The sequence below is a fragment of the Stigmatopora nigra genome, chromosome 9, assembly GCF_051989575.1.
Source record: "Stigmatopora nigra isolate UIUO_SnigA chromosome 9, RoL_Snig_1.1, whole genome shotgun sequence".
Classification (NCBI taxonomy): Eukaryota; Metazoa; Chordata; class Actinopteri; order Syngnathiformes; family Syngnathidae; genus Stigmatopora; species Stigmatopora nigra.
This window is the reverse complement of record NC_135516.1, coordinates 2543193-2568652: the sequence shown is the minus strand read 5'-3', so window position 1 is coordinate 2568652 and position 25460 is coordinate 2543193. Positions and strand designations below refer to the sequence as shown.

Genomic DNA, 25460 nt, shown 5'->3' with positions numbered 1-25460 from the left:
TTGATTGGATGTATATCAGTATTTGATTGTTGATGCCTTGATCCACATGGCAAGTGTGACATATTAAAGAGTATGTCAGTGTTCGATTATTGATGCCTCATTGCACCTAGCTTGAAACACGGGAGATTTTAGTCATACCAATAAAGTTGGCAGTAAAGTTGAAGAACCAACAACGAATCACTGTTCTGATTATTTTTCTGTGTTTCAAGATAAAATGAACAAAATCAGTGACATAGTTGGAGTCCAACTCTGGAAACGGATCCAACATACTGCCGGTTACTTGGACCAGACTCTGACACCGGTCATATTGGGACCAGCCTCCGCGTATAAGGGGTTCTGGAACACCATGCTCCCGGAGTGCCGTCTACAACTGCAACATTATTCCCATCACGGAAACGTGGCTACACCCGCAAATCCCCGACGCTGCGGTATCGCTAGCTATCCAAACGCTTTTTTGAAACGATCGTTCAAAAGAATTAGCAGGGGAAAGTAAAGGAAGGGGACTTAGCGTGTTCATAAACAATGAATGGTGTTGCAACATTAGGATCATTAACATTCACTGCTCCCCGGGTTTTGAGCTATTTTCGATATGGTGCTGGCCCTACTATCAACCTAGGGAGATAACGGTTATAATTGTAATAGCTATCTATATTCCACCGGATTCTAACGTTAGCACGGCACTTAACCTCCTGCTAACGGCCATAAACAAACAGCTGCTTGACCACCCCGATGGAGTCTTTATTGTCGCCGGTGACTTCAACAAATCATGTTTAAAGACTGTTCTGCCTAAGTTTATTCAGTAAGGGAAATGTCACACCAGAGGAGACAAAACTCTAGACCATGTTTATTCTCACATCAAACATGCTTATAAAGCCAATTCCCTCTCTCACCTGGCTGAATAAGATCATCTCTGTCTGTACCTCACCCCCACATACACTCCACTACAGGCTAACAAGGCCACAAATAAAGATAATAAAAACTAACCCAACGACGCCCTTTCTCAGCTACCGGACTGTTTCCCCATACCAACTGGGAACTTTTTGAACACCACAACCTCCAGGCCTACACGGACACTATTTTCCTACATCAAAAACTGCATGGACAACGAAACTGTTAATAAACGAATACGGGATTTTTCTAACTAAAACCCCTGGATGACCAAGGAGACACAAGCACTCATCAAATGCCATAACACCACCTTCAGGTCAGGGGACAAGGTACAATACAGCGCTGCCAGAGCAATGCTGAAGACAGGCATTGAAAAGGCCAAGGCATCATATACAAAGGAAATTGACTAGCACTTCTCAGGAAATAACCCAAAGAAGATGTGGCAGGGAATACGACATATTACCAATTGCAATTACAATAATATGTCTGTTAACGCAGATGCCTCACCAGCTGTGGAACTGGACCGTTTCTTTGCCCACTTTAAGACTTCAAGACAACCCCCTCACCAACACTCTGCAGGAGTACACAGAAGTTTCAGGAACTTGAGGTGAGACTGGTAATGCGGTCTGTGAACACCAGGAAGGCTGCTGGCCCCGACGGAGTATCTGGGAAGGTTCTCAAAGCTTGTGCTGACCAGCTGGCTGGAGTTTTCACAAACATTTTCAATTGTTCCCCGCAACAATCCATCATTCTATCCTGCCTGAAATCTGCCACCATTATCCCCATCCCCAAAAAAGCCAATCATTGACAGCCTGAATGGCTTTAGGCCTGTTGCACTCACGACTGTGATCATGAAGTGCTTTGAAAAATTGGTTACCCGCCATGTCAGGAATACAATCCCTCCCTCAGTTGACCCTCACCAATTTGCTTATAGAGCAAACAGGTCCACTGAGGATTCTATCGCCACTGCTCTACATGCAGCACTTAGCCACCTGGAGCATCATGGGAATTACGCGAAGATGCTTTTCATTGACTATAACTCAGCCTTCAAAATCATAAAACCGGACATTTTTACTGACATACTCTCCCACCTTGGACTATCCTCTTCCATCTGCTGCTGGATAAAGAACTTCTTAACCAACTGACCACAAACTGTTAGACTTGGTCCTCACCTCTCTTCCTCCATTACGCTAAGCACTGGTCCCCCCTCAAGGCTGTGTACAGAGTCCTCTTCTGTACTCTCTGTACACATACAACTGTACACCAACCCACCAATCTAACTCCATCATCAAATTTGCCGATGACACCACTGTGGTCGGACTCATCTCAGGAGGGGATGAGTCGGTTTACAGAGATGAGGTCAACAAACTGTCTTTGTGGTGCTCGGTGTGTTCCATATTTAGTGAAATCAGAAACTAATCCACAGCGGACAAACTGCAAAAGTAAGTGATCCGCTCGGGGGGTGAGGCGATGTATCCATCACGGCAGAATGCCAAATTACAAGTCTGAAATTATTTTCACTTATTTGGGTCTTTTGCCGGGAAAACGCACCTTATGAAGAAGCACTACCAATTTCGTACTACGTAGTTTCTGAATATGATGACAATTAGGCTTTTGTCGAGTCAATGATGATGACAAAGCCTATGTCCGATTATTATTTTTAGGTACGCATGTTTACCTCTGTTTTTGTGTCAATTAAGCAAAAGTACTTCAATTTTTACTTAAAAAACATGCTTTAGAAAGAAAGACTTCAGATTTTAGTTTTTTTAATACAAATTTGAGCACTCTAAAATGTACTTCAGTACTACAAAGAAAAATTCTGTGAAGTTGTCCTGCCATCTATGTACCATGTACCCATTTTCATGGCTTGGCACGATGAAAATCTACTATGGTACACTCACCAAGCATTTGTTCTTCATTGCCTGCTACCACTATTGTGTGCTGAGAAGTTAATGGTCCTTTTTTCCCTTTGGCACAACACATACTTAAGTGGCCAAATCTGGCCCACTTTATCATTTTGTGTGGCCTGGCAAAGTAAATCCTGACTGCCGACTTTCTGTTTTAGGATCAAATTAAAATGAAGAGTATAAATGTATATTAAATTTCCTGATTTTCTCCCTTTTAATTCAATAATTGTAATTTTGAAATAATTTTTCTGCTTTTAGTTCAAAAATCATTTTGTAAAATCTAAAAATATATTTTTAAAAAAGATAAAATAAACATTGTTTTAGTTCCATATATAAAAATCTATTTATTAAAAACAAATCTAAATATTATATCTAAAATCGTCCGGCCCACGTAAAATCAGGTTGACGTTGAAGCGGCCCGCGAACCAACTCGAGTCTGACACCCTAGCTTTGGTCGATCTTACAATGTATATGGCGTTCGCGCCTGCACGCGTACAATGGTTCCAGCAGAACCACAGCGCCCCCATGTGGTCATTTACAAACCAGGGCGCGCGTACGGGAGGAGGGATCAGTGATTTCGGCTGGGGCAGAACCGGGATAGGAGAGTGAACGGACGGCTCTTCTGCGGGAAGTAAGCCCATGTTCAGGACTTTATTTCGATTCTCATCCCACTTTTTGTGTTCCATATTTAGTGAAATGAGAAACTAATCCACAGCGGACAAACTGCAAAAGATTTTGGAGTTGGAAAAATTTCGGGTGAGTCATTTTTTTTTCAATGTGCAAAACTTCCTTTTAATCTTTTCTGCTCTTTTTCTTCAGCTGTTTTCAACTTGCATTTATTGTTTGACGTTTTGGATGAACAGATATGGGGTTCGTGTGCTTGCAAAACAAAAGTTCATGCGCAACTTGATTAGGGGGACTTTCTGCTTAAATTCCCCCATTAACCCCCTTGCAATGGCTCCCTTATCTCTTAACACGCATAGTGGTTTTACTTGCATAGGATTTTTTTAAAAGTAGAACTTTTCCTGTCAGTCAAGAAAGACAGCGACTCCTGCATCCATTTTACTTTATGTCCGAAAGAGGGAAACGCAATGAAAAAAAACCCGAGGAGGACACATGAAAGTGTGCTGGGCATAGCATTATTTCTCCTTTGTGATTCGGGGTTTGTATCTGTATTTTAGACTTTAAATGTGAAATGTTTATGTGCTCCGCTTACTTCACTAGATTTCAAAATATACCACCTTTTCTCACATATAAGCCACCCTCGCGTGTAAACCGCGCCCTTGAAATTGCCTTAAAATCATTGAATTTTACAATTTCTGATTCCCAATTTTCACCTCCATATTCAGGGTGTAATAGGGAGTAGAAATGTGTTTACTTTGAAGCGAAAATTAAAAAAAATCATCGGATGTGGTATTTCTGAGATACGATATAAATCAAAAGCACATTATTAGGGTCAATATTATAAGGAAGGAAGTTAGTAATATATCCAGTAATGGTTGTTTTCTTACTGGAAAACAGAAAATAACCAACAAATAGTACATGTTAATTTGCTCACATCTACTGGTAAAAAAGGGTATAGCAACGCCTTAAGTGTTGTGCGCATGTAAACCGTACCCTTGATTCAGTCATCTTTTTTTGTAACGAATACGATATTTTTTTTTGGGGGGGGGGGGGGGGGCGACTTAGTGGTTGCAGCTGGGATACGCTGCAGCAGCACCCGCTACTGTAGGGAGGATAAAGCGGTTACATACTTGTATAACGACAATGTAGGTATTCAAGTCAGTTCAATGGTAATAGATAACTGTCTGATAGGATACCCTGTTAGACAATTTGGGTGAGAGACAGGGTTTCAGGTTTTTGATGAAGGTCACGACACAAAGTTACTGAAAAGGAAAGCCAGGCAGAGGCGGAAAAAAATGTGAATACAGCCTGAACTTCAAAGAACAGGCTCATTCTGTGGAATCGAGCATGGGGTTGGGATGGTGGGTTTTTTTTGCTGTCAGCTTTTTTTTTAAAATGATGATGTCAGAAGAGTAAAGGAGCCAGCAGAGGGCGTGTGCCCCAATAAAAACTGAGGATACCGGATTACCTCGGATTTCACGGACAATGTTGGCCAGACATGGCCGCAAAAATAAAACAACCCAAAAAGTAGGACCACCTTTCTTATTTCTGCCATACCTACATGTTTTTGCGTTCATAAATGTCAAGAAGTGTGCATATTGAATGTTACACAGTTACTATGTAAATGTATAAATATATTAAGTATTGTGGCAGCCCGGTGTAGGAGTGGTTTGTTCGTCGGCCTCACAACTCTGGGGTCCTGGGTTTAAATCTTGGTTGGTCCACCTGTGTGGAGTTTGGATGTTCTCGCCTGCGTTGGTTTCCTCCCGGTACTCCGATTTCCTCCCACATTCCAGAAACATGCATGATAGGCTCATTGTGTAGGGTTGTCCGTCTCCTCGTGCCCTGTGATCGGCTACCACCGATTCAAGGTGTCCCCCGCTTCTGGGATATGCTCCAGCACCCACCGCGACCCTAATGAGGATAAAAGGGTTCAGAAAATGAATGAATGAATGTTAAGTACTTTACTAACTGCTGACAATGTCTCTTCTATGCTTAATCTTAATCCAAAAATAAAAATGAGAGTGAAGATCATGATTTAGTGTACAGGTTATTGAGATCTTTATTAATACTCAAGTAAATCTTCTTTGTCAGATTCGAGATATGTCAGCAGGACGAGCTGGTGCAGGGGGTTTTGACGCACAAGAAACATGGTGATGGGGAGTTTTGACTGCTGTTTCTTCTTTGTCTGATGTGGTTTTGCACGTGGACATGACTTCGTTAAAACGATTGCCCTTGCTACGTTGTCATCAATCTCTGGGACCTTTTGTTTCAAACTGATCCATATTGAAAATGTCTTGCCGATTTCTCAACGTACTAAAACCACGTTCTTCATCTTTATTGGCTTCACTGTTTTGGGGGAAATTAAAGTTCCACTTCGCTCCTCCATGCTATCCAGCCGTCTTACACTCTCAGAGAGGACTTATTTTCGGACAAGGGCAATGGCGCCCCCCGTATTGTCGCCCACATCTTGCACTTGGAAACATTTCTGGGCAGTTCCACTCTAAACTCTGCGACCCTGAGGCTCGTCGTCGTTCTGCCCGTCCAGAGCGCTTTATTTTCAGATAACAAAGTGGGCATGTGCCACAAGGTAGCTCAGGGTTCGCATTTCTGATCAAATCCACCCTCGCCGAGGTTCCCTGTCGTCCCAGTCTTCTCAGAGAGCTCTATTTTTGAATATGAGTGAGGGACTCTGCCCGGTGCCCGCCGTTTTTCTTCTCATGAGCTGAGTTGAGTGACGATCCCTGGTGTTCTGCCATTTTTTCTTAGTGAACATTTTGGATTTGGATACTTAATGTAAAATACCGCAATAGAGTGAAGCCGCGAAAAGGTGAAAGATGACTGTATGTATTGGTTTTATCATGGATGGACAAGTTCTACCCAGAGGCTCAAGCACAATAATATTCACATATAATGTACTTACATCTAAAATTAAATCCAGTATATTTTACCGCATTTTAGACGTACCGTAAAACGGTGTGGCATTCTATTTTTCAAACTTTTCCCCGTAGTGCCGTACAATTAGAGATGCGGTAAATTTTATGGATGAAAAGAGAAACCAGGTAACATATATACATATTTATTTAACAAATGGCTAAAATACAAGGCAATTACTGGTAAGTAATTACAAATTCACTGGTGAAAATCAAGTGACACGTCGCTGTTGTAGCTGTTGTCGTCATTCACATCACCTTCCGCATCAGCGTCGAGTGTCTGAGTTCACGTTCATCGTCGCCAGCATTGGCTCGCGCTTGCTGGAGAAGTTGCAAATCAGTCTGAATCGGGGCGTTTGACCTGAAACAATGGATCTGGCAATCCTTCGAGCCGTCGAGAGTGGTTGGTGCTCGCATGTTGCCTAATTTGGTGTAGCTCTTCTTGCCGTGCAACATCCAGTTCTCATAGAACTGTCGGACTTTGGCCTTGAATCGGGCGGGGTGTACCAGCAAACTTCAGGGACCCTTATAAATTCAGTTCAGTTTCCTGGAATATGGAGTTTCTTTAATTGCTTCTTGGTGGCATCGCTAATGTGACAACAGTATGAATCCCAGGCAAGAAGGCGCTTGCCATCTGACCACCTTCTCAGGTTGAGGAAAACCTCTATTTCACCGTTTTTGTCATTCAATTAGAAGGTGCCGTTCAATTAGAGATACCGTTCAATTAGAGGATGCCGTTCCATTTTTCAATTCTTCCACCAAGGTGCCGTTTTATTATTAGAGGTGCCGCTTAAATAGAGGTTTTATTGTATATAGATATATATGTGCTGTATTTACTCGCATATAAACAGCTTTTGTCGGACAAAAAAACCATGACTGCATCGAGGGTATGGGTTATATGCGCATAAAAACATGACATGCACTTGATGATGCAAGACAACATGGCCAATATGGTCATTTATTTTTAAAAAAAGAGAAAGGATAAACAGATAAAATGCTAAACAAAATGTATTTTCACATCTATGAATATAATTAATGGAAAATTGTATTTTATTTTCAAAATAGTGTCGAGAACGTATTGATTCTCGCTTTAAAGCTCAATCCACCTTATACTAGGCTCTTATCGGCTGTCTCACAACAACCGTACATTTTCATTAATCCATTGTCTGCTTAAACTTATTTATGCTTGGGGAAGCTGTAGCTGAGTGCCTCGACATGAACCACAGCCTTCGGGGGGTTAAATTGAGGCAGGCGATGAGCCGTGTTTTCAGCAATAAGGACGTTAACGAGTTAGTTAGTGGATGTGCACCAAAATGGATGTATGACTAAATGCAACGCTCAGCAATAAACGAGGATTTCAATGAGAATGGAGCCGAGGAGGAGGCAGCCACCATCTCAACACCGGAAATCAGAAAAAACGAACTTTCTGACTTTGTATAAAAAACATCCTGAAAAAGTGTTCATGGGTCCCGACCACCTTGACGACGTTTGTCTTGTGCATTTTAGAAAAAATATTTTAAAAGTCCTCAAAGGCAATTCTTTTTATTTATTTTTTCCAAATCTCCGTCATCCAGTACCGCAGAAGCAGGTAAGAACCAGTAATGACTTATATAATGGGTGTAATATTACATTTCAAAGAAATCACAAAACGCGAATGCTCGTTGTTGATTAATATTGTTGTTTGAATTCTTCATGCTGTATCTATAAAATGTGTGTATATGTTTGTTTGCTATCTCTATTTTGCATCCCGGTAACTTTCTTTTATTCCCATGCGTTTTAACATGGGATTGTATATACTTGTTATTCATTTTGTGACATTTATAAATATTCTTATGATCATTTTCTCACATTTTTGTGTATTTCTCAAATCTTTCTTACAAAATTGGGACATGTTGACCAATTTTCAAGGGATTAGTTGGTAGATGTGTGAGGACCATTGAACGAATTTACATATAAAATACACTTCTACTTACGAAATGTTCAAGTTACAAAAAAAGGTGGCTTATATGTGAGTAAATACGCTATATATATCTCATCTCCTTTTCTGAACCGCTTTATCCTGATTAGGGTCGGGTTAGGGTTAGGGTTAGGGTTAGGGTTAGGGTTAGGGTTAGGGTTAGGGGTTAGGGTTAAGGGTTAGGGTTAGGGTTAGGGTTAGGGTTAGGGTTAGGGGTTAGGGGTTAGGGTTAGGGTTAGGACAACCATGCCCACTCACAACCATACCTAGGGTCCATTTATTGTGTCCAATCAGCCTACCATGCACGTTTTTGGAATGTGGGAGAAAACCGGAATACCTGGAGGAAAACCACGCATGCATACTCCACACAGATGGACCGACCCTGGATTTGAAACCAAGATCCCAGAGCCACATGTGAGGCAGACGCGAGAATGGGCATCCATGGTGAATGGGCCAATGGGGAGTCGAGTATATACAGTGAGCATTCAGCTGGCCAATCAGCTTGCGTTTATGGCCGTGATGCCCCGTGATGCCTCCGTGATGCTTGCGTGATGCTTCCGTGATGCTTCCGTGATCCCCCATGATGCTTTGCGCAAACGTACATTCTTTGTGTTTTAAAATTTTGTAAAATGATGAAATTACTAATTCTAATTGAATATTTTGTTTCCACACCTTGTAAGAAGATGTAATTTATAATTTTAATTTAATATCTTTAATTTTTCCCCTCCCCCCATAAAATCCGCAAAGCTCTGCACACGCGATAGCTGAAGCGCGAAGTAGCGAGGGAAAACTGTACAGGCAAAAAGGCTTCGTTCTAAATTTTATTAAGTTCATTTTGTCTTCTTGGTTTACATTATCTGTGACATTTGAGGGATTACTCTACTTGCCTGACTAAACGTGGGATCGAAACATGTCAGGTAACAAAACGACCTAAAAAACACCATTGTCTGTAATAAACGAATCATTCATTCAAAACAAAGGCTTTGTTCTTGTTTTTCAAAGCATGACGATGGTTGAACTTGTTGATTAAAGCTGGCTTTACCATGAAGCCAGCCAGCTGCGATCCGTGTAAACCCTGGCACTATCAGTTATTTTTTTAATAAGAATGCCCGGGATGGTATCCTCGTCCAAAAAAACTTGTCGATGCTGTGTCGCGGGGTAGACCTCGCTCGCCGCTCTTCAGCAAAGGGGAGGGGGCATGCCCGCCCTGTTTTCGGCTGGCTGTGGCTTAGACGAAGCTGGACGCTTCGCAAGCGTTTTCAGCAGCAATGTAAATTCCAAACAAATTGAGATTGACTCAAAGTATTCTCTCTCCACGATAACATAAGCGATGGTCAACGCAACACGGTAGAAACAAGAAAAGGCTTGGCGCCGTGTCTCACAGCTATATATAGCTTTTGGCGCACCCATTCTTCCTCTCTGGTGTTGACTTCTTTGGCACTAAAGCCTAATCATTTCCGAAGAAGAAACAGTGCCCTTACTTTCACCATTTTCCACCTAGTTTATGTACTATTGGTGTGTTATGTTGAGTTATCCCTTCATTTTGTGAAGGGCTTATCCCAGACATGGGCAAACTACGACCCGCCAGACCTTTTAATCCGGCCCGCCAGCGTTGTCCAAATATTATTATTTTTTTTATCCCAAGATGGCGCCGTCACGCGGAAGCCAGTGGCAATAGTTCTGTCCACTCTTATTTGTTTTTCGTGGTTTACAGCCCCTTTATCTTTTTTAAAATTACATTTTAATATATCTTAATACATTCCTTTTTACTTTAATTTATACTTTTTACTTTAATGATGAGTGATGAGTATGTTAATACTTTAGGCTTTTTTTCTGTTTATGTTCCATATGTACTGTTATCAGATGCAGTTTTTTATATTTATCGTATCTTGTGCTGACCCGACCCATTTGTCAAATTTTTAAAGTCAATGTGGCCCCCGGGCCGAAAAGTTTGCCCACCCCTGGCTTATCCTCACAAGGGTGCTGGATCCTATTCCAGCCAACTATGGACACCAGGTGGAGGACACCGTGAATTGGTGGCCAGCCAATCGCAGGACACAAGGAGACAAACAACCATTCACTCTCACAGTCATACCTAAGGGTAATTTGGAGTGTCCAATAAGCCTACCATGCATGTTGTTGGAATGTGGTAGGAAACCAGAGTACCCGGAGAAAACCCATGTAGGGGGGAGAACATGCAAACTCCACACAGGTGGACCAACCTGGATTTGAACCTGGGACTCCTACTGTGAGGCCGATGCGCTAACGACTTAGCCGCCAGGCTGCCCTACTGTAATGATACTTTAAATAATAAACTTTAATTATGAAAGCCAGCTCACAAAAAAAACTTAAACACAAAAACCAGGGAAAATGACAAAGTGACAACTAAGACAAAGAAACCAAACCTTACATGGAAAACAGCAAAGTATATTACACAAGGGGCATGAGGAGCACTGGATGTGAACGTAGAACAGTTACAGGTCTGAACAGAGCAGACAAGAACTGACTAATACACAGGGTTTAAACCAGGGGTGGGCAATCCGTTCCTCATGAGCCGCTCTGGGTGCAGGCTTTTGTTCCAACCGATCCAACACAGTCAGTTTAAGCATTTTTTTTCTGTTGCAATCCACTGATTGCAATTTTAGGAAACTAGATTCGTGCATTGATTGTAACTTCAATCTCATAACTGTAAGGCGATGTTGCTAGCCAGTCTTCTACCTCATCTTATTAATTGTTCGTATTGTTGATTGTTAAGTGGACTTGCTTATTAATCCAAGTTGGTTGGCTCATTTTGTGTTTTGTTGTCTTGGATGCAACAGAACGGAGAGGATGGAGGGATTAAAAGTCATTGCATTTTGTCTTGTTTTTGGAGCCCTGAGCGAAGCCGAGGTACCCGACTGTCTTCGTAAGTGAATTTTTACATAAACCCATAGCAGTTGCATGTTGTGTACTTAAAAAAAGGAACAATATTCTTTATTATATCCTTTATTAATTGCCAAGTGAAATGTACTTTCTGCCTTCTACCCACATCAAATGGTAACACAGAACTTACCTGTACCCCTTCACTCTTCATTACATTCCAGAGAAAGAAGACTGTCCTATTGATGTGTATTTCACCATTGACACATCTGAGACCATTGCCCTCCAGGAGAGCCCCCCTGGATCACTTGTGGAGAGCATTAAGGTTTCATCGCTCTCATTTCATCTCATATAATGACAATAAAAGCATTCAATTAAATTCAATTGCCTGTCTCACAACAACCACTACCCATGTTTCAATATTCTCTCTTAAAAACTGTACACCTCAGCTAAATGCTCCCATTATTAATAATTGCAATTCCACTTATTAAACGATTAAAAACCGTACAAATGCAACGCGGCACATATTTTCACATACATACACACACACACACACACATAGGGCCACCGGGGCACACTGTGGTAAATTCGACTATGGCAAGTTAGGACCTAAGAAAATCAATGTGAATATTTAGAAAAGACAAGTCCGGTGACATGTGACATAGGCGCCTTCTGCCGCCTTCTCAACAGAAGCCACTGGCGAGGGGGAAGGCGCGAAGGCGTCTGATTGGTCAGTTCCACTTCATTTAAAAATTTTCTGCAAAATTATATTGGTTGCTTCAAGATTCTAACTTGGTTAAGACAAACTCGCATTGATACAAATAGATTGAAGGAATGCCTTAAATTGTCTCATTATTTCCGTTTATTGCATGCATGCAATTATATTTAAGGAGTGAAACTAGCTTTATTGGCCTAATAATGGAAGAGTTGCAATATGCATCAAAATTATATAAATATCTGCTTTGAAAGTGGAGAGGCTTTGTCACACAAGCTGGTGGGCCCCTCTGCTTGTAGTATATACATAAATATACACTATAATTACTATTGCATTGGTGTTAATTTCATATATTTACTCAAATGATTGTTAAAACAAAAAAAACATCTAAAATAGATGTTGGAATGTTCAATTTAAATGTCCAGTGGTATATATTGTGGTAATCATTAACTCTCTAATTCTATTTAATTTAAATTATGGCTCTAAATTTGTTTATTGTGCTACATGTTTCGGTTACAGACTTTCACTGAGCAATTTGTAGATCGTTTAGAAGCAGCCGAAGTTCGAGAAGCAGTGCGAATCAGCTGGAAAATTGGTGGACTCCACTTCTCCCAGAGACAGGAAATCTTCAGCCCCCTTGCCGCCAAGAATGATTTTATCTCTGTAAGTTAAAAAAACACTCCTTTATCTTACTATAATTCATTCATTTTCCATACCGCTTATCATAATAAACATTTATCTAATTTGCTTGGAAGGTTTATTCATGTTTTAATAGTGACTACAGAAATTCCTTGGATATCTCGGATAACCCTATTTTTACAACCATAGTACATGTTTTCGTGCCTATACAGAATTACAAATACACGAGTACAATTATCCAGAAGTGTATATATTAAATTTTGCAGCTAAAAGCATATGAAGTCTGTAATGTCTTAAAATCTAAATATAATCTATATATATTTCAAAAAGTATATGCTTTAAATACCATACTCACAGTGAAAATAGTTTCTCTCTGCCTAATATAAATTTAAAAAAATAAAAAAATTAAAAAACAGGTTAGTGGGAGTTTTAGCCAAATCTCCGTGCACAGTCCAGACCTTGAAGAGCAGCCTCCTTTCAGCGAGATACAGCTTTGAGTTCAGGATGAAACAGTTTAAGAACCTTTTTGTAAAGGTTTTTGTAATCCAGGCTCTCTGGTTGCTCATCCACAAGGCAGGCAGCCAGGCTTTGTTCTTGTTTTTTAAAGCGTAAGGATGGTTGAATTTGCATATTAAGGCTGGCTTTACCAGGGAGCCAGCAGGATTCCCACACATCATGATGATCTGCATATTTAGTTCATTTTTGAATAAGAATATCCGTGAAGGCATCCTTTTCCAAAAAAGGACAGTCTTATCCATTTTATAAACTTGCTCCGGAAGATGACCAACCATTCTCTTACATTATCTGAAGGAATGCTTTCTCGATGTACCGTTTCACTGCCTTTTGGTCTGCATTGTAGATTCATTTATGATGCCTTAGATCAGTGATTTTCAACCACTGTGCCGTGGCACACTAGTGTGCCGTGAGAGATCGTCAGGTGTGCCGTGAGAAATTATCCAATATCCTTTTTTTTTTAAATTAACATTTATTAATAGTTTTCTGCAAATATGATGTCATTGTCCAGTGTCCGTGCTGTAGTAAATATACTATACAGAGTGTCATTTTGTAAAATTTTTGGTTAGTGGTGTGCCACAAATTTTTCCAATGTAAAAAATGTGCCGTGGCTCAAAAAAGGTTGGAAAACACTGCCTTAGATGACACAGGAGGGAATTTAAACTCTAATACAAAGTTCAAACAATGCTGAAAGAGGCTTAACATAGTGCGAAATGGACTCAGAATAAAAGGCACGATGCCTGTCATGGCTGTTTGTATTATTTGGTGTGCCATTCTTCTTCTGGATACGCACCCAGCCTTGAGTGCCACCCATTTCAGCGCCGCAGAAAAAGCGTTGCCCTGACTTTCACCTGCGAGTTTCAACGTGGATTTGGACATTATTTGACTTTTTTTTATCATAAGATTTTTTTTAAAGTGATGTACTGAAGCTGCCATTGTTGAAACCACGAAACCACGAAATGGTGAACCATCACAGTACTTTACATTGATCCCCAATCAATGCAAAATAAAACATGTCAAAACCCTGAATCGTTCTGGTAGCAAACTATCCCATTGGAAGAACCAGCATCAGTTTTCCAGCTGAATGCTATGAATATTTATTTGGTGCAACCAAATAAAAATTGCCACAGCTTCCTTCCAAAAGTTAATTGGATAAGGTTTCAGCACCTCTGCAACACTGTGAGGATAAGCGGTACGGAAAGTTAATGAATAATTGAAACCATTTCCTGCAGAAACATGATTGGAGTTACAGTTAATTAACATAAAAGAGCTGAAGGAAGTAGCTAGGAACAGGTAAGGCCAGCTTTGCTTCCTCCGTGACGCAATCTTAGCGAACCAAAAGAAAATGGATTGATAGATGGTCACGTAGTGAATTCCTAACAAAATACATATCTAACCCTGCTTGTTGTTGGATAATTAGACACTTTGATGTTTCCAGGGTCTCAGGAGAATCCGCTACCTTGGTAAAGGCACTTACACGGATTGTGCCATTACTAACATGACCCAAGAAATACTGCGCTCACCTTCATACCCGAGCGCCCTGAGATTTGCTGTGGTTATCACTGACGGTCATGTGACTGGAAGCCCCTGCGGTGGTATCAAAGTGGCAGCAGAACGGGCACGTGACGAAGGCATACGCATTTTTGTGGTAGCGGCATCCAAGAATATTGATGAGACAGGACTGAGGGAGATTGCCAATGCACCAGCGGCGGTCTATAGGAGGGATTTCCTGGCGGTTGATCTGAGCTCTGGAAGGGCTGTCATCCAGAGGGACACCATCGACCGCATCATTAAGACTATGGTGATTAAAACACATGACCACAAATTGAGGTACACAAAGAGAAACTGAAACACCCCTGCTAACAACACCATGTTCCATTTGTTTTTGGTCATAGATTCATCAATCCTTTGTGGAGGTAAGAAAAAGACCAATTATCAAGTTTTTCAGAATGAGATTTCAATTATTTCTCTCACCACTTCCTTTAGTGCTACAAAGTGTCGTGCCTAGAGACGGTAGGACCACATGGTCCAAAAGGCCACAGAGGACAGAAAGTGAGATTTGCAAACATAATTTTCAATTATTTGTCGTTCACAAAATTGTACACTTTTATCTTTGGTAACTGCTCTTCCTTTTTGACTTCAGGGTGCTAAAGGAGACAATGGTGATCCAGGTCCAAAAGGACAAAGAGGTCGTCCAGGTGACCCAGGTATTGAAGGACCCATTGGTCAGCCTGGAATAAAAGTAAGTCACCAATTGTATACAAGCCATTAGCAGTATGATAATGTGAATTTTTCAATATTGCTGATTTTCTGTTGTTTTTTTACCTCTGTTCAGGGAGAACCAGGGTTTAAAGGTGAAAAGGTGAGGATTAAACATATTTCTATTGTTCGAAAATTAGTAAACAATAATTGAACAGTTAAATATGGACCATGACTTGTTCATTTACAGGGAGAGCTGGGAACTCAGGGTAAAAAGGTACATATTTCATTTCATCCATGATTAGTAACAGGGTTATGTAGCCCTGTGTCAATTTAAATTGTGATCATTTGGGTTTTTTTTCATGGTATCATGTACTTCTCATTAGGGTGTAGCTGGCATTCCAGGACGGAATGGGACAGATGGACAGAAGGTGAGAATACTTTTAACTTGGATACTATTTAATTTTCAGAACCTAACAATTCTTTTTTTGCAAAAGACTAGCAAAAGAAGTTATCGTTAATGTCACATTATCTTTCCTTGTAGGGTAAAATTGGACGAATTGGTGCTCCAGGCTGCAAAGGAGATCCGGGAGACAGAGTATAACAACATTATTTCTGAATTCTGGAACAGGAGAATTTTCATCTCTCTAAAAATGTTTGGGTATAGGGTTCTGATGGTCACCCAGGAGATGTTGGTGAACGTGGTTTTCCTGGAACTGCTGGAGATAAGGTACACAACCTAATCTGCTATGATGTCATCAAAAACACGTAGTAATTGCTTTTGCTTTGCAGTTCTGTCTAATCACCCTCTTGCTACCGCCAGAATGTAATTTCCCGAATACGGGATGAATAAAGTTATCCATTCCAATCCAATTCTTTGCATATAGGGAGATCCTGGACGTCCTGGAAGATCTGGTCCCCCTGGCTTTTCAGGTGAAGACGGGCCAAAGGTAATGAAAATGAGAAAGACCTAGTACATAAACACTTAAAAATACATTGAGTGATGGGGATATCATTTCTTTTAAAAAAGTGAATAAAACCCACTATGCCGTGTTCACAGGGTGAAAGGGGAAGTCCCGGATCACCTGGCTTTCCTGGAGAGAAAGGATCTGCCGTAAGTATGCTGAAAAATTACCCCCAAAAAACTTTCTTTCATGCTTACTTATCATGCCATTGTTTTTAGGGCACTGCAGGACTTCCTGGAGCAAGAGGAGAGCCTGTAAGTATGGCCTGTTGTTTTGCTTTTTTTTTTTCCTTTCTTAAAGTTGATCAGGATTTTACACTGTTTTCATGGTGTAGGGACGACGAGGAGATTATGGAACTAAAGGCGAACAAGGACCAGATGGTGTCAGGGGAGACAAGGTAAGCCTTTCAGACAAAAAAAGATTCTCAGATTTGCCACTTAATGTAGTTACAGTCTTCCCTCGATTATCGAAACTTCATTTATTTGTGATTTTTTTCTAGTATTAATTATTAAAAATAAATAAATGAAATTCTTCGTATTAATTTTTTTAATTCCATAAAAAAATGAAAATGAACGCTGAAACTTGCAAGCAGAAGCCACACCCGTCTTCCGCTTGTGTTATGATCGCGCCACGTCGTCGTGACGCGATTGGGAATGGTTTTGGACCCAGTCGCAGGTAAGCAGGATGAGGAGAAGCAATCGTCAACCGTTATCATCGTCCGGGGTTGCTCACTCTGGCTTTGGCCCGCCTACTCTATCACTAGCCAATCAGAGTTGGTGAAAGCGATGACGTATCTCTACGACTGCGAAAAGGCAATGATGTATCCCTATCCCTGCGAAATGGCCTTAGTGTCACCAAAACAAAATTCCGATTGGTAAAAGCAGTCTTATCGACGCTTGTTCAATGCAGCAAATTTCTGACCCTGTCAACAAATAATGGCTGAAATGAGATTGGTTAAATGCTTCAATATGAAAACACACATCTGGAAGCAGTGCAACCAGAGGGAAAGCAATGAAAGGAAGCTAACAAACAATTTGGAATGATTTACTAAGTATTGAAAGACAAAATATACTATATAATTCAGATATTTCTTAGGGCAGCAGAGAAGGCCTTGAAGGCCCGGACAGCCCGCCACTGAGTGAAACACATTTTTCTTACTTTTTCCTACTTGACAGTAAATGTGTATTACGCCCTAGGTTTCTAGCCAATCTGTATTTATAAATTATTCCAAATAATGTATTCTCCATTTTCAGGGTGAAATGGGATCAGAGGGTGTGAGGGGTCTTCCAGGTGAATCAGGAAACAAAGGGGCCAAGGTGACAGTAGCTTCCCAAATTACAATAACAAACAATATCCTAGCCCATGATTTTGCCAGATTTTCAATAATCTGTCATCTAAACAGGGGGACAATGGTCTTCCAGGCCCCAGAGGACCACCAGGTGCACCAGGAGAGACTGGACGAAATGTTGGTTAAAAGACATATTTGGGACTTTACAAAAAAAGCTGTTTTGTAACTTAATTATTTGTTTTTATCATAGGGTACACGAGGTGATCCAGGAGATGCTGGACCAAGAGGTGATCCAGGACAAATTGGACCCAAGGTAGATGTTTGTCCATCTCAACGTCATTTTAAGAGTAGCATCACATGATGAGTGTTTTAATTATTTCTTCACATCAATTTAGGGAGACCCTGGAAGACCTGGCTTTAGTTACCCTGGACCAAGAGGACCATCGGTACCAAAAACTAGGACGGTCATAACTTGAGGTAGATGTACCACAACATTTCACTGGATGTCTGTAGGGTGAGCGAGGAGAGAAGGGAAATCGTGGACCTCGTGGTGGTAGAGGAGACTGTGGTGCTAAGGGTGATCCGGGAAAAAAAGGGACACCAGGAGAGCCAGTAAGCATCTTGTGTTGTGTGAAGTCTTTATGTGGTGCAGGTGTAACTTTTTCTCTAAAAAGGGGGAACCAGGACCTCAGGGTGAAGCTGGATCTAGAGGACCTAGAGGAGACATTGGTCAAGATGTAAGTAAACAGAAACTGCATCAAAATAATAAAAAGGGATGATTTTTTTTGTAATAGCAGGTTACGTTACCTTTGGTATACATTCATTTGTCGGCTGGCCATCCATGATGCAAATTTCCCAACCACCACATGCCCAAGGTGCTCTATAGGATTGAGATTGGGTGACTTCGAAAACCATTTAAGTACAGTAAACTAATTGTCTACAAACCAGTTTTACATTATCATTGTTTAAAAACCAGTCTGACATTATCATTGTTTAAAAACCAGTCTGACATTATCATTGTTTAAAAACCAGTCTGACATTATCATTGTTTACAAACCAGTTTGACATTATTCGACATTGACGAGTTGGCTGTTATGTGGGTTTGAGTTTGATTTATTTAATAATGAGCCAGTACATATTAATTAACCTTTTTTTATATTCAGGTTAATCAAAACATATGTCTGGGCACTCACTTGGATCACGGATTGTTTTCTCCTTCAATTGTAGTTCCTATAGTTGTTTGTGCTTTCAAGTATTTCCTGCCAATTTTTAAATATTTTTCTAGATCTCTTTGGTGTTTCCTTTCGCGGAGCTAATTATGTTTATGAAGTGCTTTGAAGTATTCCCTGCTAGTTTTTAAATATTTTTCTAGATCTCTTTAGTGTTTCCTTTCGCGGTGCTAATTATTTTTTTAAAGAAATTTGATTTTGCAGTTCGAATTTCTTTTATTACTTTGTTTCTTAGAGAAATAAATGTCTGTCATTCGTTTTTGTTTTAAGGGATATTTTGAGAGCATTGTCTTGTTTAGTTCAGTCTAGTTGGGAGAAGCCATTAGAAGATGGTTACACTGTGGTCATAAATGGATGAACATGGTCAGTGGAACCGTTCATATCCATCATGTTGTTGACTCCAAATTCTGACCCTATCATAAATATGTCATAGCAGGAGAATTCTGCTTGAATCACCTTTCTTTCCCTTCTTCATTGTCGGTTTGAAAAGCAGTAGATTTTCTTGACCATGTTAACTGTACATGCCTAAATTTATTGATTTGGAGAGGTGTGTCTAAAAAAGTGATGTATGTACTGAGCATTGAATTTGAATTCATCATTTTTGTTCAGGGAGATTCAGGACATGAGGGAGACCCTGGCCTTACTGTAAGACTATTATTTCATCACTTTAATTCAAATCAAGTGTAAGATATGACTTACTGTAAATAATGATGCGTTTTTCCCAAAGGAATGTGATGTCATGAATTACATCAGGGAAACATGTGGCTGCTGCGGTGAGCCTACAGTGATCTTATTAGGATAAACAAATTGAACTTCACATCCTTAAAGTCTGTTTCTGTTTCCAGATTGTGAAAAACGGTGCGGTGCACTGGACATTGTCTTTGTCATTGACAGCTCTGAGTCAGTTGGCTTGACCAACTTCACTTTGGAGAAAAATTTTGTCATTAATACCATCAATCGATTGGGATCCCTGGCCAAAGACCCACAGTCAGAAACAGGTACTTAATCCTTTGTTTTTCCATAGTTTAAATTGATCAAACAACATATCTCTCAACTTCATTTTGTTTCCAGGCACAAGAGTTGGAGTTGTTCAGTACAGTCACAGTGGAACTTTCCAGGCCATCAAGCTCAACGATTCCAAAATTGATTCACTTGCTTCCTTCAAGGTCTTACTCAAATCTGACATATATTGGTTTCACGTCATGTCTCTAATTGTGACTTCATAAGTCCTCGATTTACATGCTAGCCCTTCTCACTAGAAATTCCATCAACGAGACGATATTGAGAGAGGAGAAGGGTCACATGTTTTTAGAGAATCTTTCTTATTCTCATCTTATGGAGATGGCAACTGCTACTAGATCTCAAACTTTTCTCATCTCATTTTCTGAACCACTGGTCCTCGAGACTTCTAACACCATTCTCAACGGTTAAACCGTGATTTTCCCATTTTAAAAATCGATTCTCAGCCCATAAAAGTAATTGTTTTGAATCAATCCATTATGGGAACAGTTCTTTGTAATCATCTAGTTTGTCACAGTTCTGTGAGATATGTAATTTCACATTATTTCCACTTTTATGGTTAGAATTACAAAATAACGTCCAACAATCGAGCATAAAATCCTGTCACAGGTGATGGTCAAGCGGGGCATGTTATGAACAAATGAAAGAATTTTAGAGATAGCTGCGAGTTCTGGGTAAGCATGTTTCTACTTTAGAGGCGCTCAACACTTTTGTTGTATTCACATTAAGGATGCTGTAAAGCGCATGGAATGGATCGCTGGAGGAACATGGACTCCATCTGCTCTTAAGTACGCCTACGACAATCTGATCAGGGACAGTCGTAGAGCCAAAGCCAACGTGACCGTGGTTGTTATCACTGATGGGCGCTTCGACCCCAGAGATGACGATTCATTGCTCACGTACCTCTGCAGGTGATTATCACGTTCGAAATGTGTTTGGAGATTTCACATCAGCATTTATGTTATAACAAAGATTGATCTAATACGTTGATTGGGTATCTGCTTGTGTGTGTGCAGTGATCCTAGTGTTGATGTCAGCGCTATTGGTATTGGAGACATGTTTGACCAGATTGAGGAGAATGAAATTCTGAAGAGTATAGCCTGCCAGAAGGATGGAAGGGTGCTCGGTATGAGGCGATTTGCTGACCTGGTGGCTGAGGAGTTCATTGACAAGATTGAAACGGTCCTCTGTCCAGGTACATGAACATAAACAAGTCCCAATGTTTTAATTGTGGATTCTTGCTAATTCTGTCTGTGCTTGATTCAGATCCAATTGTTGTATGCCCCGACCTGCCATGTAAGACAGGTAAGCTTTTTGAACATGTTGTAAAGAGGATAAAGGACATTTGCATCGCAATTGTCCCTTTTTTCTTTGATTTGATTGATACAACAAATGTTCAACATCAGCAATCTGAAAAAACAATTTGTAAACAATCCTTGGAACTACTGTATCTTAAGAAAAATGAAAACCATCCCAGTGCAATTGCAAACATTTTTGCTCAAGTTTCAAAGGCACAAAATCCTTCATGTGGTGCCAAAGCATTTTACCCAGATGCTATTAGGTAAACTATTTTTTTAAATCATTACTATATTGAGTAATATACTTAAAGTGAAAGTAGTTTTAATTTAATTAAGAATTGTACAATTGTATTCCATATCACAAGATCCTTTTGGATGCTCATTGACACAGGTCATTTTAGTTTTAAAGTGAGTGTAGTTAGTGTTCAACTCAGTCACATTCAGTACTATTTTCCGCAACATATTTGCGGGACAAATCCAGGTCACGTCCACCTGTGTGGAGTTTCCATGTTCTCCCCGAAAAAAATCTGATCAGTGTTTTTGTTCCAGAGCCTGCTGTGGCCAGCTGTGTGCAGCGGCCAGTGGATGTGGTATTCCTCTTGGACGGTTCGGAGAGGATGGGACTAGAGAACCACCGTCGGGCCAAGGAATTTATTGAGAACACGGCTCGGCGCCTCACCCTTGCAAATGGCCAATCAGATGAAAGGAATGCCCGTTTTGCATTGGTGCAGTACGGCAGTCCAACAGAACAGAGAGTGGAGTTTGCACTCACACACAATCTAACAGTGATTTCCGAATCGCTGGCGGGAGTGACCTACATGGACTCTTCTTCTGCTCTGGGCAACGCAATCATACATACCGTCAACAATGTGGTTTATCGATCAGGCCCACAGGTAAACAAAACACACTTAAATTGGCCTCCAAGGACTAGTTTGGCATCTTGCCTCTCACCAGTGTTGAGAAATTTCAGGTTCTAAACAAAATAACACATGTTGGCATCACGGTAAAGTCAAAGGTAGTATTGATGATAAACGCGCCAAATGGGGGATTTGGTATCTTCCTCAGGTATACAGTTGTGGTCAAAAGTTTATATACACTTGTGAAGAACAATGTCATGCTCTCTTGAGTTTCCAGTTATTTCTACAACTCTGATTTTTCTCTGATAGAGTGATTGGAACAGGTACTTCTTTGTCACAAAAAAATATTCATGATGTTTGGTTCTTTTCTGACTTAATTATGGGTGAACAGAAAAAAAGTGATCAAATCTGCTGGGTCAAAAATATACATACAGCAGCGCTAATATTTGGTAACATGTCCCTTGGCCATTTTCACTTCAATTAGGCGCTTTTGGTAGCCATCCACAATCTTCTGGCAAGCTTCTGGTTGAAACTCCTCTTGGCAGAATTGGTGCAATTCAGTTAAATTTCATGGCTTTCTGACATGGACTTGTTTCTTCAGCATTGTCCACAAGTTCTCAATGAGGTTGAAGTCTGGACTTTGTGAAGGCCATGCAAAAACATTAATTCTAGCCTGATTTAGCCATTCCTTTACCACTTTTGATGTGTGTTTGGGGTCATTTTCCTGTTGGAACACCCAACTGCGCCCAAGACCCAATCTTCAGGCTGATGACTTTAGGTTATCTTGAAGAATTTGAAGGTAATCTTCCTTCTTCACGATCCCATTTACTCTCTGTAAAGCACCAGCTCCATTGGCAAAAAAACAGCCCCACAGCATAATATTACCACCACCGTGCTTGACGGTAGGCATGGCGTATTTGGGGTTAAAAGTCTCACCTTTTTTCCTCCAAACATATTGCCTGGCATTGTGGGCAAATAGCTCCATTTTTGTTTTGTCTGACCACAGAACTTTCCCCCAGAAGGTCTTATCTTTGTTCATGTGATCAGCAGCAAACTTCAGTTGAGCCTTAAGGTGCCGCTTTTGGAGCAAGCTTCTCAGTCCATGGAGATGCAAAACACGCTTAACTGTGGACACTGACACCTGTGTTCCAGCAGCTTCTAATTCTTGGCAGATCTGCTTTTTGGTGATTCTCGGTTGAATCTTCACCCTCCTGACCAATTTTCTCTCAGCAGCAGGTGAGAGCTTGTGTTTTTTTCCTGATCGTGGCAGTGACAAAACAGTGCAATGCACCTTATACAAACAACAGTTTGCACTGTTGCTCTTGGAACCTGCAACTGCTTTGAAATGGCTCCAAGTGACTTTCCTGACTTGTTCAACTCAAGTATTCACTTTTTTAGATCCATGCTGAGCTCCTTTGACTTTCCCATTGTAGCATTTGTTGGCGTTTGCATCCAATGCGCCCTATTTAAATGGCCTCAGAGAAGTCACCAGCTGTAGTCACTCATAATCACTCACAAGTAGTTAAGAGGCCATGCTATGAAGCTCATTTCACTGACACAACTTTCACCAAAATTGCTAATTTGTATTGCTGTATGTATATTTTTGACCCAGCAGATTTGATCACTTTTTCTGTTAACCCATAATACAGTCATAAAATAACTAAACTTCATGAATGATTTTGTGACAAAGAAGTATCTGTTCCAATCACTCTATCTGAAAAAAATCTGAGTTTTAGAAATAAATGGAAACTCAAGAGAGCAATTACATTATGTTCTTCACAAGTGTATGTAAATGTTTGACCACCAATGTACATTAACTGGCTTATGGATATATTAGGACCTGGAACCCTTAACTTTCAGGTTGAGAGACAAACACTGCATAACCAAAGTGAAACTAGCTGTTTGATGCACGACCATGTAAAATTATGTAAAATATTGTCAAATTATGGAATGACTCGTTAAATAATTTATTTAAGAAAAATAACGCTGAATTCCATTTGCCACATCTTTTCTCATTGCTTTGATCTGTAAGTATTTTGAGGTTCAGATTTTCTCAGCATAACATCATAAATTATTCATTATCTAAAAGATGAATTTATAGCCTATTTGAAGATAAAGCTTGACTATTTTCAATGTGCATTGCAGAGGAACCGCTTGGCTCGTCGCAACGCAGAGCTGGCATTCGTGTTCATCACTGATGGTATTACATCCAGTGAACAGCTGGAGGAAGGAGTGTCCTCAATGAAGCGAGCTGAGGGTATTCCCACCGTAATCGCCTTGGGAAGTGACACAGATGAGGAAGTGCTGCGAAAAGTGGCACTTGGTGACATGTCGTCCATCTTCCGAGGCGATGACTACACCATGTTGAACAAGCCATCGTTCTTTGAGCGTTTCATCCGCTGGATATGCTAGTGAGGAACTGATATGATGCTCAATGGCATAGAATTAGAATTTCTAGAATAAATGAAGGAACAGTCCTTTAGTGTACGCTTGAACATGAATACACCAAAAGCAAACCAAAAAAAACACTATGAGCATTTTCATAATGTAAAGCACTAATGCAGCTTGATGCCCCACTGCTCTGAGTGGAGATTGTTTTACAAAATAAAATCAAGTTGGGTTAATAAATGTTTTTTTCTAGTAGGTTCTATTCATTCTAACTCTATGGTCCGCTGTGCAAGGCAAAGGAACTCATTGAAGATTTGTATGGAAATAATTGTAGACTCTGTTTTGAGTTTTTTTTCTTGCTCACTGTTGAAAAAATATAAGTATTTACAAGAATGGTGATAAACTATGGAAAAGGTCAAAGCCATTAGCACTTCTGAGAATATTTGACACTATATTACGTATATGATACAACATTCGTAAGGCGAATGAAGACAATCTTGCATATCCATTAACATAACACAAAATCATCCACAGCCATACAAATCCCAAACCAACATCTGTAAACATGAAATCCAAATAAAGCCAAATGTGGTAACTCCAACTGTCTCTTTTTTGTTTTAAAAATGTATGTGCGCCTGCCTAGCATTGCCTATGGTTTCGATTTAGACACTGCAAGTTGCATTGTACAATTAGGATAGCAAATTTCTTAATGTCCAACAAATGCACCCTTCAGAACCAGTGGATAGTAAGGGTCACACTTTCCAAACTGAAATTTCATTGTTATTATATTTAGCAAAGGAGAACATTTTGTGACATGCGTAAACCTCTTTAAAAGACCCTTAATTATTATTTCCATACAAGGGGGGCTGAGTGGTTAGCACGTCGGCCTCACAGTAGGAACCTGGTTTAGAATCCAGGTTGGTCCACGTGAGTGGAGTTTGCATGTACCGGCCATACCGGCGATACCTTATAGTATACGCTTATAGTTTTAGCACCTGACTTCAATTCCTTAACTCTGTCTTATCCCGTCTAACAACGGAGCGTGTTCAGCATCGGAGGAGACAAACCAGGGTTGAGCGAGTTAATCCACAGATGATTTATTCCTGACAAATTGATCCATACAGAGCTCTGGGTCTCACTCCCAAAGAATAAGCCCGCTGAGTGTCGCTGTCCCAAGCAGA

At 40.4% G+C, this 25460-nt stretch overlaps 1 protein-coding gene across 1 annotated transcript; it reads left to right on the top strand.

Moving 5' to 3' along the window:
• The first annotated feature begins 3386 nt into the window (after positions 1 to 3386).
• col6a2 (collagen, type VI, alpha 2) lies at positions 3387 to 24880 on the top strand. Its single transcript, XM_077724140.1, has 32 exons — positions 3387 to 3551; positions 11129 to 11214; positions 11393 to 11493; positions 12403 to 12546; positions 14474 to 14836; positions 14931 to 14951; positions 15022 to 15087; positions 15179 to 15277; positions 15371 to 15397; positions 15485 to 15511; positions 15621 to 15665; positions 15779 to 15832; positions 15902 to 15964; positions 16122 to 16184; positions 16295 to 16348; positions 16418 to 16453; positions 16534 to 16596; positions 17453 to 17515; positions 17602 to 17664; positions 17738 to 17800; positions 17883 to 17933; positions 18001 to 18099; positions 18162 to 18224; positions 19326 to 19361; positions 19444 to 19489; positions 19562 to 19714; positions 19788 to 19882; positions 20466 to 20647; positions 20753 to 20931; positions 21003 to 21041; positions 21584 to 21927; positions 24037 to 24880. Exons 2-32 carry the CDS (start codon positions 11139 to 11141, stop codon positions 24301 to 24303), a joined length of 3045 nt encoding a protein of 1014 aa, XP_077580266.1. The 5' UTR covers positions 3387 to 3551; positions 11129 to 11138; the 3' UTR covers positions 24304 to 24880.
• The last annotated feature ends 580 nt before the right edge of the window (positions 24881 to 25460 follow it).